This window comes from Pseudorasbora parva, chromosome 20 (assembly GCF_024679245.1).
Source record: "Pseudorasbora parva isolate DD20220531a chromosome 20, ASM2467924v1, whole genome shotgun sequence".
Lineage (NCBI taxonomy): Eukaryota > Metazoa > Chordata > Actinopteri > Cypriniformes > Gobionidae > Pseudorasbora > Pseudorasbora parva.
In genome coordinates, this window is record NC_090191.1 from 22880606 (window position 1) to 22898221 (window position 17616).

Genomic DNA, 17616 nt, shown 5'->3' on the forward strand with positions numbered 1-17616 from the left:
TCAATGAGAAACCTTTGGCATCATACACAGACGCACAGGGAATGGGAATATTATCGTCATGGGGAAATTTATTTTTTGATTTATTTATTGAAATTATTCATTGGTTTATAATTTTGCCATTATGACATGTTGGAGTGTGATTCTCAATTAAATCAGCAAGCATAATTTCATTTACATTTATTTTATTTACGCTATTTAGACACATTTTAACATGATTTCATTTACATTTATTTTATTTACGCTATTTAGACACATTTTAACATGATTTCATTTACATTTATTTTATTTACGCTATTTAGACACATTTTAACATGTAACCCAACCCCACCCTATCCCTAAACCTACCCATTTGTGTGAACATGATATAAAACACATGATATAACATACGTCTGCATCCACGAGTTATTAAAAAAAGTTAAATAATCCAAGTTTTCCGAGGCCAAACGATTGATTTGCATGAAGAAAATCCCCAAAAGCGATCAGCATCTCCATCCGCCGAAGATCATGAACAAACACATCAAATTTCAAATATTGCCGTCCGTACTTCAGATTTCATAGTGAAATGTCATTGGCTCTCATATGTCTTGTGACCAATTGCGTCATTACATCAGCATTGATTGTAAAATGTCATTGGCTCTCGTGTGTCTTGTGACCGATTGCGTCATGCTCAGGAGTCGTTTGAATCATTTGAATGAGTTATGAATGAGTTCGTTCACGGGGAAGCGGGATCATCATTTCAGCGAATAAAACATCAAGATCAACTCTGTTCTTCACATGAAGATATCGTATGACTTCAGAAGACTTGGAATGCAACATGAGCTAATACTTTTATACTGTTTTGGTCAGATTTTGCAATAAATACTTGTGACTGTACATTTATTTGCCTGGTATGTGTTTTATATTGTTAAGATGTGGGTAGGTTTAGGGTAGGAGTTGGGTTAGTTGCTCCAAAATATAAAAGTAGCCTTTAAATATTAATAAAATCATGTCTGCTTTTACAAACGCAAAGAATTAAATGCGTCTGTGTATGACGCCAAAGGTTTCTCATTGAAATGAATGGAGCACCCAGCGCGTCGAAAATTGACGATAAAGGTACACCCAGTTCGTTGAAAAGTAACGACAAGGGGTCCGGGTCAAGCGTCCATATGTGACGAGTTGGGTGTGAGAATGTGTTGTCCAGGTGGATGCTGCACATTGGGGGTGGTTGATATATGTTAAGCACTTTGAGTGCCTAGAAAAGTGCTATATAAATGTAACAAATTATTAAATTTAACAAATTAAATACACACAAAAAATGAACTAATTTGGAACTAAACTGTTTTTCTGCAACTTAGACCATGAGCGCCTTAAATCATAATTTAAAAGAACATCAATATTTGAAAAATATGCATTGACATCTTTACAATCTCATCCAATATCTATGCTTTTTTTCTTCTTTTTTTCTTCTACTTTTTTTTTCTTTTTTGAAAGCGAGATGTTGTTCTATGTGAATAACTTAATTTTCTCTGATCATATCAATGGCTCCAATGGTAAGAATACTCCTTATTATGAAAGAATAAAAGCATACATTTCATCACATACATTTTTGTTAATTAATCTAAATAATGCATGAATTACCTTCATATGAATATTATATTCTAGTCTTAAAGCTTCAAATTAGTCATCCAGTCCCAGGGTCCCGTTTATGTCTGTGTAAACCTCTACAAGACACACACCAACTTTCGAAGATTAACAAGCTCTTCACCTTCTTATGAGCTCCTTCCTTCTCCTTACACACACACACACACACACACACACACACACACACACACACACACACACACACACACACACACACACACACACACACACACACAGTTCCTGCCAAACCTTTGATCTGCCGGCAACAGGATCATGAATAGTCACGCTGACATTAACACTCATTGAACGCTTCACTCTAACTGCCATTCATGGATTGGGCTTTTGTGTCTTTAATCTCTGTTGATTGGTCGTCTTCAAATTAAATAGAGGCACTATTTGTATTTGATTGGCCGTAATAACGCTGTCACTGGAACAATAGGCGATCTATCTCATCTCATCCCCATAATGGGGTTATCGGAAAGCCAAAAACTTAAGAACAATTTACCGCTGTGCTTTCATGTGTTCCTGCCATGTGTTTTAAAGATAAGATTAATTCTTCATATCAGCAATCTGATTGTGGACTCGTGTATCTCATGCATGTTTTATAGCCGCTCTTTCTTCTGCTGCGTCAAACCTTTTCTTTGGGGGGGAAAAAAAAATCTAAATTATTCATCTGTGTTTTGGTGCATTCCTCCTGCAGAACGAGAGAGAGAGAAAATGAATTGAGGGTCTTTCTTTTTTGCAAGGGTCCCACGTGGACCGCATCCTGTTAGAGACGGGGTTTTCGGTCCTGTGGGAGAGACAAAACGAGGTAGAATAACCCGAGCGTGCTGGTCAAAGAGAGCCAAACGCTGTTTTGAATAGGTGAAATGGCACAGCGCAGACGTCACATAATCCTTATTTTATTAATGTTAGCTCAAGAACTCTCATATTCAGACAAAACACCTTACATTTCTCTCCCGTTTCCCTCTCTCCAACGGCTGGGATATTCCTTTGATATTCCATCTTTTTTAAGGCTTGATAGCATTTAATAATAAAGGCAGAACCTCTGTGAATTGCATCAGCCTGACCTGCTTAAAGAAACACACACAGACACACACACTGGCAAAAGTCACACTGTTAATGTTGCCACAAATGGCTTTCCCAATGCTTGTTATATGCACAACACATCAAAATTGCATCTTTCGGCTGTCCTCATTGAGGATTTGTGGAGTTAGGCTTACCCTTTCAGATACTTTTCAGGTCGAATCACTCCACGTCAAAGTCCTGATCACCCTGATGGAGTTCATTTTGCAAGGATGACCTGCTGACTGTATATTAGCCCTCGTGTAGCTTGCAACATTACATTTCACCACAGCTTATCCTAGCCAAGAACTGTGCACTTAAATAGGAAGAGACTGTCTGATTGACATGGAAAGTGACAATTCACATTTTTTTCTGCTTATTACACTATTATTATCGTGTAATAATAGACTGAGTGACTTTGAATAGTGCTTCGGTCAATGAAGAGACTGCGAACGAGGCTAAGACGAAGTTAAAATGGATCTTGTGCCATTGTGTCATTGAAAAAATGTCTTTTTAATATCAGACTTATCAATAACTGGCGACAAGCCTAGTTGTTAAAAACACATCTGAAACCCCTTGTGTTCTGTTAAAACTGCTTTTGAACTCGAGTATGTGTCCTGTGTGCGCGCTAAGACTGTATTTGGAAGCTCCTGAGGGGACAGTAAACCCAGTTTTTACCAGATATTTGAGGACTGTTTTGAGATGAAAAATCCAAACGCCCCGCTTATTAACCGGTCGCAGCAGCCATTCAAGATGGGTCGTCATGGCTAGGAGTGATCGGGCATTGACCTTTTTAATCACCATTATAGACAAGACAATTAGGCAGAAAAGAAGACGAGTGAAAAACAGAGATAGCTGGCATTAAACACAGGAAGAAAAGAACAGTATAGCGTCATAGGGATAAAATGGAATAAAGGATTGCGAGAGTGGGAATACTGCAGGAAAGCACAGAGGAAGAGAAGGCAGGAAGATACTCTAACTAGGTCATTTCATTAAACTGTAAATGCAATACAACGACTTGACAGAGAACGTTATGTTTGTGCGATGGACTGTACATGATTTTATAATCGGCCTGCTTTGGCTTTGAGTGTGTATATGTGTGTGTGTGTGTGTGTGTGTGTGTGTGTGTGTGTGTGTGTGTGTGTGTGTGTGTGTGTGTGTGTGTGTGTGTGTGTGTGTGTGTGTGTGTGTGTGTGTCTGCACACATTGTCCCAGGGCACTGTCTATACATGCAGGAATCTCATCTCTCTCACCCCATCTCTCGCCACAACACTTTTCTATATAGAGTTTTTTGTGTGTCTTGTCTTGTCTCGTCACCTCACTTTTCTTTTTGTCTTCTCTCATCTTGTCACCTCTCTTTTCTTATCTTGTTGTGTACTCATCTTTTTTACTTTATTAACATTTAGTCTCATCTTGTGTTTTCTCTTCTTATTTGATCTCTTCTCATGGTATTCCATCATATATTCTCTATATTGTCTCACCCTGTCTCATCTTTGCTTTGTTCTTTTCTCATTTAATCTCAACTCATCCCTTTTCTCATTTGATCTCGTCTTGTCTCATCTCGTCATCTCTATTCTTTTTCATCTCTTCTCATTGCATTTCTGTCTCCTTTAATGTTTGTCTCTTGCCTCATTCCATTTCTGATGATTTCTCATTTTGTTTCACCTGTATCGTGTTGTGTCGTGTCGTGTCGTGTCGTCTCTTCTCTTCTCTTCTCTTCTCTTCTCTCTCTTCTCTTCTCTTCTCTTTCTCTTCTCTTCTCTTCTCTTCTCTTCTCTTCTCGTCTCGTCTCGTCTCGTCTCGTCTCGTCTCGTCTCGTCTCGTCTCTTCTCTTCTCTTCTCTTCTCTTCTCTTCTCTTCTCTTCTCTTCTCTTCTCTTCTCTTCTCTTCTCTTCTCTTCTCTTCTCTTCTCTCTCTCCTCTCCTCTCCTCTCCTCTCCTCTCCTCTCCTCTCCTCTCCTCTCCTCTCCTCTCCTCTCCTCTCCTCTCCTCTCCTCTCCTCTCCTCTCTCTCCCTCTCCTCTCCTCTCCTCTCCTCTCCTCTCCTCTCCTCTCCTCTTCTCTCCTCTCCTCTCCTTTCCTCATTCTTCCCTTATATTGGACTAATCACTCATAATGGGCCCTATGGACTCAACCAATTGAGAGTGATCAGGCATCTGCCTCAGACTCAGCTAATCAAATACCATCGCTAGAGATCATAGGAAACCATGCAGCGATTTTGTCTTTGGCTGTCAGCAACAGCTCGACTTCAGCCCTCATGCAGACAGACATGTAGATTTTCTTGTTGCAAAAAACAAATGGCAAAAAATATACCCCTGCGAATCGCAATGAAAAAACAGCGTGAATTAGAATTGATCGGTAATACATTTGGCATTTTCATCTAGCCGTTAAGTTCCCTGCCCACATCTGACTAAATGCCTGCCACTCAGAAACACCCGCTGCTGGACAACCATTACATTTACAGTGACTAGCACATGTGAGACTGGCAGAGGGGCTGACGGTAGAGAAAAACAGAAGGAGAGAAAGAAAAGAAGGTGGCAGATGGAGCAGAGAGACATTTGGAACTGGTTGTTTTATGCTTCTAACCGGTTTCATTTGCATGACACCCGTAATCGAAATCACTATGGTCACTATAATGCAGATCAGCGTTGAAGGAAAACAGCTTTTTTGAAGTGGTGGGATCAGCATCTATTGAAGTAGGTGCAGTTATAGGACATTAATGGGGCACCTCGGGATCACAGGTGTTTGGTAAACAAATTACTTTGGCAATTATTGCAAGCGTTATGAATGATCGTAGCCAAGTGTGCAAGGATCACAAAAGAAAATTTTGTCCTTTAATGAATCGGTGCCCTTGATCCTCTGATGTGTTTTTCTCGCGATTAAACTTTGATAAGCCGTAATAAACACAATGCATTTTAAACAGGCATATCTGGAAGACATTTGGAAGAGGGAGTGAGAGAGTGAGGAACTTGTGAAAGGAGGAGACATTTAAAGGGAGATGCGGTAAATATGTTTTTTTTCTGGGATGGATAGAATGAGAGAGAAATGGAAGGGTAGGAACAGATGGTGAAAAGAAAGAGCAATGACAAGAGGTTATTTTCAGATGAGTGTGACTATTAACAAAATGTTCCCATTGGGAGGAACATGGGCTTCTTAGAATTGCACATACAACGCTCACACTCAGAACCCTCGTTCAAACTAATCCACGTCCCTGGTGATTTTCTGCTTTCCCACCGCAGAGCTAATTTATCAAAGGAATGGTTCTCAAAAAGCCTGGTGTTGTCTCGAGGAAAAAAGACAAATGAACAGCATGAGTAGCACTGATGTATAACCTAACCTGAAATCACGTATCAAAACTTGGCACCCTAAACAGGAGAAACTGCTCACTGCTCAGACCAAATAAAGACAAGTTCAAGTCACTATATAACCCCTTCAGAATTTTAACACAGTATCATAATTGTCAACTTTTGACAACTTTGAACAATATGTACTCTTTTTCCATTACTGGAGCACATTTTTTAGCAAATAAACTGGTATAGAGAGGACAATGTCCATTTACATATTGTAACAATACACCGATGGTTAAACAAGAGCAAAGCTATCCTTTAAGGGATAGTTCACTCGAAAAAGAAAATTACTCACCCTCAAATCATCATAGGTGTATATGACATTCTTCATTCAGACTAATACATCGAGTTATATATATAAAAAAAGTCTCTGCTCTTCTAGGCTTTATAATGTAAGTCAATGGAGGACGAAATGTTAAAGCCCAAAAAAGTGAATCCATCCATCCATACATCCATCATTAACGTACTCCACACGGTTTTTGGGGGGTTCTTCTGAAGCAAAGCAATGCGTTTGTATAAGAAAAATATCCATGTTTAAAACTTTAAAAACTAAAATAACTAGCTTCTGGCAGCCTATAAATCGACTTAAGCCAAAAGTAAGCCTGAAGCGATGTAGGAGTAGCATAAGCTTTGATGCCTCTCACGGTTCAAACAAATAGGGCTGGGCAATAAAACTCAAGCACCTCTTTCTCTTATATCAAAATCCTCCGACATTTTTCTTAAAAAATTTCATTTTAGACTTCTTCCGGTGTTTTGTTTTGCTGTATCTTCTGCGCTTCTGAGTTCGTCAATGCTTCATGCATCAGTTCATGGTTTACTCTGCTGTAAATCGATGCATATGTCCATCTGTTGGAAGCTCGATATTTTAGTTTATAATGTTGTATATATGGATATTTTTCTTACACAAATGCATCGCTTAGCTTCAGAAGGCCATTGTTAACCACCCAGAGACATGCTGGAGTAAGTTTATGATGAATGGAAGGATGTTTTGAGCTTCAACATCGTGTCCTCCTTTCACTGCATTATAACACTTGGAAGAGCCAGGACATTTTTGAACATATATTCAATTATATTCATCTGAAAGAAGTCAGATACACCTAGGATGGCTTGAGGGTGAGTAAATCATGGGGTAATTTACATTTTTGGGTGAATAATCTCTTTAAGCCAGTGTTTTTCAAACTCCAGTCCTGGCGACCCACCTCCCAGAATGTTTTAGATGTCTCACAAATTAAGCTCATCAGCTTGTCAGTGTGTTAAACAGGGAGACATGTAAAACATTCTGGGAAGTGGGTCCCGAGGACTGAAGTTGAGAAACAGTGTTTTGAACAAACCACTCTTTGCGTCCACTCATTTGTTTCACTTAGATTTCGGTTCTTCTCAATTGATAGCAAAGAAGTCCCTATTTTAGCATGCTTGAAGGCATTCACAGAAGACGCGTTACACATTCCAGGACAAAGGTTGTAGTTCTTGAATTGTAGTACCAGATATAAAGGCTTGGCTTTGCTAGAGTCAAACAGCATTTCTTTAGTTGTTATTCTCATATGGATACAAGATACGAGCTGTCCTCGGGGGTGTTGGGCATCCTGGACAACAGCAGGCTTCTCAGTGCTAGCCAGCACCAGGCTAACAGCACTAGCTCTGGCCCAAAAACAACATGAGCTGTCAGAAAGGGTTATCACAGCCCAGTGAATCAGACAGGAGGAGGGAGGGACAAGGGGAAGGAGGAGGGAGCCAGTGAGGGTGGATGGGAGGGAGTGTTACTGAGAGAGAGAGAGAGAGAGAGAGAGAGAGAGAGAGAGAGAGAGAGAGAGAGAGAGAGAGAGAGAGAGAGAGAGAGAGAGAGAGAGAGAGGTGGATTCAGATGCCAGAGAAAGGGCCAGCGTACACCCGCCACAACTGAAAGCACAAGGATCGTGTGCGTGTAGTGCATGCTTGCATTCGGAGTAACGGCGATGTTGGAGCACTCGTCTGAGCTGGGCTTTGTGCCGAGTGTGTGTGTGGACAGCATGCGATACCCATCTACCGCGAACAGCACTGTATCTATGAGGAGCACAGAAGAACTGCTGCTGAGGTAAAGCTGTCCCTGGACAGAACACAAAGACATCCATGCACACACACACACACACACACAGAGATCCGGCTAGCTCCGAAAGGTTCGCCGCTCATAGCTGCAGGCATGCGGCGAGCCGTTTCAGGAATGTTTGGTTGACGGCAGCCTGCGGTTTTGTTGGCGTGGCTCGTTGACATGCCGATTGCAGGCCGTTTGAGCTGTGCGTGCATGCAGTTGTGTTTTTGTCAAATTGCGGGACCCTGTCGGTACTGTAGCGTCTGCACTCATCTTGCCAGCCGTAAAAATGCACAGCTTGCAATGTTCCCCTCTCTTGTTTCTTTTCCCTACGGTTCATTTGGAGCCTCTTTAAAAACTGAAGAGTTGATACAGCTGTAGAGAAGTGTTTAGAGATACGTGTACATGCACACAGGATAATGCGCGCGTGTGCGCAAGGGAAACAGAAAGAGACATCAAATTCTTTATAATACAATTTTGCATGCAAATCACTGTCCTCACTTACTGCATTCTCGTTTTTGCACTTATTGCGGTCGCATTTCCGTACAAGCATTCCTATTGTTGAATAATGCACCTGTAAAGTGTGTTGGTATATACGCATACGTTTAAGAGTGCCAACACACTTGCGAGAAGCTAAATTCTGAGTTTGTTTGGATGTAATAATCGCATTAAACAAAGAGAGGGATGAGCAGGAGGGGTTAAGCCCCGTCCCGCCGCTAGAAAGATGTCTGCTTTTGTTTGCACGCCTCTCTGACGATTGGATTTAAAAGGGTGGGGGGGGTCTGGAGAGGAATGGAGGGGGGCATTCTGTAGAGAGATGGAAGGAGGGTAGCGCTGAAAGCATTCACAACAATGGGACGCCCCAACAATGAGGCTGTCACTCACTTTGTGGCTTGCTTTTTACCTCTCCTCTCTGTGTCTCTGGCCATTTTTTTTTTTAACTGAAGAAGGGTGCTAATCAGGCCATGTCGAGTTGGTTTTTATCCCAGGGTTATGGGCAGTTAATAACGCAGGCTTTTAAAGTGCGGAGTGTAATGGTCTGTGAGGGCATTAGTTGGGCCAGAGAGGCGGCCATGTTGGTTTAAAGAGTAGATTTATGGCCTTTTACTCATTCATTGTACTTGTGCTCAATGGCTTTTAAAATAGCCCCAGAGGAACATGAATCTCTCCAATGACTGCGGTCAGGTCTTCTGGTGTAGCACATACACACACCTTGTCTATAACTCAACCTCCTCTAATAAAGAAATGTCAAATTCAACCGTGCCATAAAGGTCCATAACCACCACACACAAGTGTGCGCAAAGGCACGCTCATTAAATAAATACGACCAAATATTAACAAATGTACCCCAATGCGAACGGGACTGAATCTATGGTCTTGAGAACGTTTATCATTATTTGATGCAAACAATGATTTATGGAGCTACACGAAGGGCCACATTCATGGGAAAACTATACATGCTGGGACTATAAATAAATTTATTGCGTGTGCCTCTGGCGGTTGATGTAATGCTTCGTTCGCAGAGGACTCACATCGATTTATGTCGCTGAGTTTCAACTTCAATCCATCTGATGCCGAATGTACCGTAATGATGTCTAGAAATTCAATGACTTTATTTACGATTGATAGTAAGGTGTAATATTACGGATTTTTCAACACATCTGAAACGTTTTTTGATGCTATTTATGTTCCGAAACCTAGCGGGCTGCCTACCTTGACGTTAATGCTGCACATCACAATCTCAAAATCTGATAAACTGCCAGCCTAGACAGCATTTTTAGTCATCATAGGCAAGTTTAAATGTTCATTTGTGATGCCCAGAAATGTTGTGTAGATAGGCAACTCACTAGATTATCAAGTGTAGCTTGTATGAGTGTTCAGCTGACAAAGCTATTTAAATGCTTTAGCCATGGCTGAATGTGTTTATGCAGGAAATTAAAGGGTTAAGCAATCATGGATAACACCAGGTCAGTTATGTTATATACTTCTGTCAGACTGTCATAAAAGCTTACAGTTTCTTCCTAAAACCACTCGTACAGCACTGCCGACTTTCCGCTACAAAAATTGGAGTTTGTACTCTGCAATTAGTGGCTTGGAAAGCCTTTCATTGCGGTAAAACAAGGCGATGGCGGTCGTGTCTGTGTGTGGCTGTGGCGACATGTTGCTGTAACTGTGCATTCTGGGATATGTGTGCGGGTATGTTGCAGAAATGGGTGGTTTTGTGTTATAGGAGAATGACCTGTCCCTCGGTACTCACCGTCGAGCTGTGGCTCAGTGAAGCTGCGCGAGTTTCAAATGAAAATAAATGAGAAGCAGTGACCAGCGCTCTCAGGGTCCCACTTTAATGAGGGGAACGGGGGGGAGGGACGTTGAAACAAAGGAATGGAGGGAGATGGATAGAGAATGGAAAGGAGAAAAAGGCTCTTTAATGAATGTAGGACTTGGAGAGAAATGGCAAATTTATTTAAACTCCAATTTTGCTCCCCGGGACCTGTTCAATTAAACCAGTAAGGTTCACTGCGCTGGGCAACAATCACTCCGAGGTTGGCATTCTGGGATAGCGGGAGGCAGAAACGGGCCTTTAGTATGAATGTTGGGTGGTTTTATGATTTAAGAGGCAGATTTTGCCCTAGATCAATGTGACAGAACAGACAAACAAGTTAAATGAATATTAGGGGAGTCTAGTCTGGAGATATATATATAGAGTGTGCTGTGATGCCTTGTGATGTCATAGCAGAAAACCCTAATTGCCCTAATAGCATTGCTGCTGGTTGGCATGGTGATAATGTAAACAACTAGGGTCGGGTTATGTAGAAGATTAGGCAGGCTAGTGATCCCAGATTACAGTGACAGGCTACACATATGCACTCTCTAGCAAACCACAATACTCAAGGGGGTGATAGAGTTACAGTCAAGTGTGCCTTTAAACCACATGTGTTATTATTCAGATAGGTATTTAGAAACATGTTGACAGTTTAAATAGATAGTTGTCTCAAGAAACTCACCATAATATCGTACTGAGGCAAAGACTTGGTCTTCCATTGAACACAAAAGGCTTTAAAGCTTCAATACAGAATCTAAAACAATTGCGCACTGTATTTTGCATTAGTTGTATGAAGCCACAATAGTTTTATGTGACGAACAGACTAAAATATCATAGAATTATACACTGTTAATCTTCCCCTCTGTTAATCTTTTAACTGTTGCGACCAAATCATTGAGACAATTGATTCGAGTTGAACTCAATAACTGGATTAGTTCAATTCATTAACAAATCATTCAGGCTTTTATTTTGTGAACTGAATTAACTGATTCACTGAAAATAACTCAAAGGCCTTCTTAACATGTAATATATATCTGACATTCACACATAGTTGTCACAGTTTATCCCTCAGTGGCATCCCTTTCAAATTGGTCATGAAGGAGCTGTTATTCTCCTTATACACACATGATACAATAAATGCATAAGACAAAAGAAAAGCATATTATGATTTTTAGGTCTAATTAATGTTATTACTATGTAATAGTTATAAAGGGATTACTTTGGACAATTTTAAAGGAATAGTCTGAGAGTGGGTATTCTCACCCTGTGCTCACAGTTTTGATTAGAATTCATTGCATCCGGTATAGAACTTCATGAAGTTCCTGTAGTACTCTCATGGGTTCATCGCAGATAGTGAAAAGGTAGCTTTAGAGACAATCAAATGACAAATACAGCAGGTCACGTGTGTGTACATATGTCTGTGCGTGCTTATCTGAGACCTGAGGCAAAATATCTATAGTATGAAGCAGAGCGTAACTGAGAGTATGCGTATGTATGTGTGTGCTCTCACCCAAATGAGCACGCTCACTGCTTTACATAATCCATGAGTTAATCAAATATTCATAAGCCCAAACAGATTCATCTGACAGACCGCTGGCAGCACGTATGTCCATAAATGCATGCATACGCACGGCTTAATGCTAGGGCTGATGGATATATTGTGCAACAACAGAAATGCATCAAAAGGTAGAGATTTTGTTATACCACAATATTTCTAGGTTTCATATCCCGCAGGATAGTTGTTTGCGGTTGTCAAGCATTGCGCAGTCTGCTGCATGAATTCAACTGATATGGGGTGTGCATATACTGGAAATAAATATGGCTCATCCAATTTGAACTATAAGGTATATCCAAGCTGATTATGTGATGCAAACGACGCCAGAAAGTAGTTTACAAATAATGCACTATATGGTAAAAGTGTTTTGAGGTCATAACATACAGTAGTATTGTGCAAGGAACCATGTGAAAATAAGTCTTTATTAAAGGTGTACTATGTTTTTTCCAGTAAAATATCCAAAAAACCCTAGGCCAGTGTTACATATATATATATATATATATATATATTTTCTCAGTTGAGTTCTTACAATATCCCAAATGTTTACAACTATTTATAAATTGTGAGAAATTTTAACCAAGGACCTGGGACGTCTGAGGGAGTCGCCTGCCAATTGCTACCCTCGGCACACAGGATTTGGCAAAAACGCTTTACTCTTAGCAGTGTGAACAAGTGTCACAGCAGCCGCTGAACAAACACACAGAGTAACGTCATAACATCATTTTAAACACTTAAATGTATCTAATATGATAAACAGAGCTGCGTTACCTCATACTCATGACCGGGAAACTGGAAATGGCGCCGGCGATAATAAAAGTCTCGTCATAATAAAAGTCCCGCTGCTTGCAAGGTGTGTTGCACAATAATCGCTCTAGCGGCCTTGTTCAGCTCCCTCAACACTCAGTCCTGCTCTGCTTCATACTACAGTAACATTAATAACCGCATCCATGAACATGATTTCTGCTCAAGTCCTATCCTGATTCTTTTCCACCGGCTGTGAGGTCAAGACCACGTCCCAAGTTTCTGCGCTCAACTTGGCGTCATCAAACTACGCCTTTATTTTGAATAAGTGCCCTCTAGCAGATGGAAAAATTACATAGGGCAGCTTTAATCTGTAATATGCCCTGTAATCATAAATTGTGTAAAAAAAGTTCTGTCTCTAGTTTTAATTTCAATTGTTTTTTTAGATGTTAGAAGTTTTTTGGAGCAAAAGGTAGAGGGATGTTTTTACAATCAGGCTATGCTGACGTCTACTCTTTGAGACTTTTTTTTAAGGTGTTTTTTAAGCTATGTTTGCAGTTCTGGAAATTATGCCAGGTTTAACCACTATTTGAACGAGATTTGCTTTACAGGGTAGGTGGAATAAAGTCATTTTACCACAGGGCGTCTGTAATTTAAATGGCCAATTCGCACGGGATAAGAAATTTCAGTAAAACTAGCAGAAGTGGGAGGGGTAACTCGATTTACGGCATGATTTGTCATCATGTTCGTATTAAGTCGCTTCCTGATATCACATGAAACAAATAATCAAACCTATATGTAACAGTTAGGTCTGTTCGAACAATGTATTAATAAAATTAATCAAATGCTGATTAGATTATGTTAATTAGGCACTTACCTAGAGCTAAAAGAGGTTTTGTGCCTCTGGCAAGTGCTTTCCACCTTCTTTTTTTATCTGAATGGTAAGACCACAGACATGTAACACCACCTAAAACGCAACTAAATGTTTTTTCAAGCACCTCGATATTAAAAAAAAAAAATTGGAAAACTACATTTTAACAGGATATTACGAAATATATATACATATACGAAATATACGTACATATTTACAGCGACTGTCCGAAATGACTACTGATGGCTCATTCTGACAGGACTAAAATTACTGAGAAGTTCTGGTATGCTTTAGTTTACCTCACCTCTCCATGTTAAACTAATCCAATCTGAAAGGGCTTTAGTTGTTTAATTAGACACCCCTTCATTCTAAAACTCCACCCCAAAAAATACAGTGAAACCAACGATGGAGAAGGAGAGCATTTGCCATTTTAAGTTTCCAAAGGGTGCTTACAAGAACCTCCCTTTGTGGCTGCTATGCCTCCTCGATTTTTAAAGACCACCCCCAATACATCCAGTCTTTTTTTCCCGCCCCATATCTGCCATCTTTAGCATGTTCTCCTTCATCTTATCCTCCATCTAACTATCTTCCCTACCCCCACCCTTTCCACCATCTCTCTCTCTCTCTCTCTCTCTCCTCTCTCTCTCTCTCTCTCTCTCTCTCTCTCTCTCTCTCTCTCTCTCTCTCTCTCTCTCTCTCTCTCTCTCTCTCTCTCTCTTTGTCTCTCTCTGTCTCTCTCTTTCTGCGCGGTTTGAACTCCTGGTGTACTATTTTTGTCTCCGTGCATTGCAGCCTGCCGGGCCTGCCTTTCTCTCCCTCTCCCTTTCTCTCGTCTCCTTGCTCTCCTCCTACGTGTCAATCAATACGTGTTATAGGCAGCTGGGGTCCAGACCCAAGGGGGAGAGGCGTAGAGAAAGAGAGAGAGAAAGAGAAGGTGTGAGACCAAGAGAAAGAGAGAGTGAGAACACAAAGAATAAGGACCCCAAGAAAACGAGGAAGAAGAGGGCGTACACAGGGTTTTACAGCACAGCAACTGCCCGAAATGTGACCCATAACTTATCCCTATGAATGATATTAACACCCCTAAAGCTTGTTGTAATCCCTAAAATTGACATTGACTGTAAATATATGCCTCAAATCTGATTGGTTGATTGGAATGTTGTTCCAGGATCAACAAGAATTCGACTTAATATAATCTACTTAGTGAATGCCACCATATAGTTTCACCTCGCTTAATCCTCCAGTGTGTAGAAAAATTGCAAGTTATCCATATCGCTGCTTGATCTGTGTGTTCGCAGCAGTCTGCTATCATTAAAATAACCGCTGGCGACTCTTTCACAGTAATGCAGTGACCAGGTTGACGGCAAGAGAAAATATTCAGGCTATAACCCTGAAACCCCTGGGGAGGAGGTGAGGAAAAGAAGAAAAAAAATGACAGCAAAAGAACAGAAAGAGGTAAAAGGGTAACAATAACAACCACAGGAGGAAGAACAGGGAAACCTTTGACCTGAGAGAGTGTGTGTGTGTGTGTGTGTGTGTGTGTTGTGTGTGTGTGTGTGTGTGTGTGTGTGTGTGTGTGTGTGTGTGTGTGTGTGTGTGTGTGTGTGTGTGTGTGTGTGTGTGTGTGTGTGTGTGTGTGTGTGTGTGTGTGTGTGTGTGTGTGTTTAAGAGAGAGAGAGAGAGAGCGACAGCGGGAAAGAAAGAGACCCAAATGAAAGACGTCTTGTGGCTAAATTCCATTATCTTCTGTGAGAGAGAATGATATCAGCCCTTAAGTGCTTTCATCAGACTTCTTAACCCCAAGAGAAGGACACAGAAGAGGAAGCCGGAAAGATTGAAGGATGTTCAGGGGGCGACATGAAGGTCTGTGCCGTGAGTTAATGTTCCGAGCGGCTTGAGCCGCCTAATACCACACGTAAATTGTCCCTACTACCTGCCAGATATCAGTAAAATGGATGTCCTGAGAAATCACTCATATCCCTGTTGCCCCCTTTTCCAAGCATAGGGTGCCAGAGCCTGATACAGAAATGTGTAGTATGTTTCCACTGCAGAAAAGTGGCTTGGAATGAAAAAAAAAAAAAAAGTGGCTCTGCATTTGTAATCACACAAATTCTGAGCAACGTGTAAGAATCACTAACAAGTGCACTATGTGAGCAGGTTACTTACATTAGGTTGGGTGCCATATGTCTTTAGAGGGCTTGGTTTTAAGCAGAAATATGCTTTAAATGTCTATTTCGTATCACAGCTGTGCATATACAAGTAATTGCAAAGATGTTTGTAGTCTTTATTAGCATTGTGTGCTTTCAGTCTGCCTTTCCTTCATGTTCACCCCTGTTTTTTTTCCCTCTAAGCTTTGGGTTTACAGCTGAATTTCTCTCCAAATAGAAGCCCATTTAGTGAATTCATCATCTCCATAACATGCGTAACAGCAATGCCAGGCACTCGTAAATTGCTTCTTTATTGCACAATCCATTATGTAATGGTATATTTGCCCAAGGTAGTAGATATCACATTGTATGAGAATGGTGGGATGTTTATAAACCTGTCCAGAACTCACAATGCATTTATTTTCCCTTTTTTGTGGTGGTATGTAATTGATGCACAAATTGATATTTTAGGTCAGTGAGGTTTATAAGTACCATCATTTTGTGCTTGTAGTGTTACACAAATAATAACCTAATGTCGACATTTTTGTATATTACCTATACTTCGTTTATTTCGTATTCACCTCTGCTTGACTGTCCAAGCTGGAGGCGGCATTCACAAGTGTTTCTTAGAGGGTGAGATGACCCCGCCGGCTTGTGTATTATAATAATTTGTGTAAAATCATTACAGAAATCGTAGCCTATATCTAAACTGTCTCTGAGGATCTGGCTCTAGGGTTAGTTTCGTCTTCTGTTTTCTCATGAATGTTACAGTAAGAAGGAAATATTGATTGTGCATCCTTGCATGCACAAACACTACCCTGGAACGCATGCGAACGCTAGCACGTTGTTGGCTACGGGTCATAACAGAGCACGACACGTTTTGTTTATCACAATTTGCTAAAACTATTTTCTTAGGGTTTAATTTGGCCATTTGTTGCTGGTTATAGCACTGCGCAACTGCTTTTTAATGACAGCCGAAATCCTTCATTGCACTAGGTCTTTAAGGACAAGCATGGCCCATTATGGCTTTTTGTTTTGTTCTGAAGCTTTTGGCTGAATATGTTGTTATCTAGCCTAAATGCCATGGACAATTTAAAAGCATAAACTGCAAGGCAATGGACTTTTTAATGGTTGCTAATTCAGGACGCATACATACCCCCAGATCTTTTTATTTTACGTGCTACGGAATGGGAGGCACAACATCCTCTTCTTCCCCATAATTTGTGTGTGTGTATATACGCATTAAGCATGAGTGTTTCCCATGACCTAGTTCCTACACGTGCTCTGTAGAGCTGCGGCTCGAGACCCCCTTCCCCTGGGGGCACGCGAGGAGAAAACAAAAAGAAAATGTGCTCTTTCATACGCATGAACGGATGAGCACAGTAAAACGGGGATGTGCCTCGTGTTGAATTTTTGGTTCGGTGCAATAAATCTTCAATATAAAGGTCCATTTAGTATCTCTTAATCTGATTTTTTGGTTTTATTTTCCAAAAAATCTGGGTTGTTCCTTTCGAGTTTGTTTTTCTTTCTTCTATGGAACACAAAAGAAGACATTCGCTCAGTTTGAGTTATGCTGCTCTGGCTTTTGAAAGTGAATGGGGACTGGAGATGTCGATCTTTTAAAAAACAAGGCACATTTATACAACATATTTGAATATATGTTAATTTTATTGCCATATCGTTTCAACAAATTCACATATGGACTAGTTTTTGGTCCATTTTGAAGCTTCACAGCTCCAGTTCCCATCTACTTTCATTGTAGGAGCTGCGTGAACATTCTTCTGAAAATCTGTTTTTTGTGTTCCCTGAAATGAAAGGAAGTCACACGGGTTTTGATACGTTCATTAATTCGTATAGAATAGAGAGATTGACATGACTCAGAGG

The 17616-nt window shown here is 40.6% G+C and overlaps 1 protein-coding gene across 24 annotated transcripts in view; it reads left to right on the top strand.

Annotated features, from left to right (window-relative positions):
• The window catches only part of celf2 (cugbp, Elav-like family member 2), a 185533-nt gene that overhangs the window by 67275 nt on the left and 100642 nt on the right, over window positions 1-17616 (top strand). For 23 of the 24 annotated variants that reach the window (XM_067427587.1, XM_067427590.1, XM_067427588.1 and 20 more), the window contains exon 1: window positions 7890-8101. The exons of the other annotated variant lie outside the window; for it this stretch is intronic. In XM_067427587.1, coding sequence (XP_067283688.1) covers window positions 7959-8101 — 143 coding nt within the window. In that variant the 5' untranslated portion in view covers window positions 7890-7958. Of the gene's footprint in view, window positions 1-7889; window positions 8102-17616 lie in introns of those variants that run through there. 24 annotated transcript variants of the gene reach the window in all.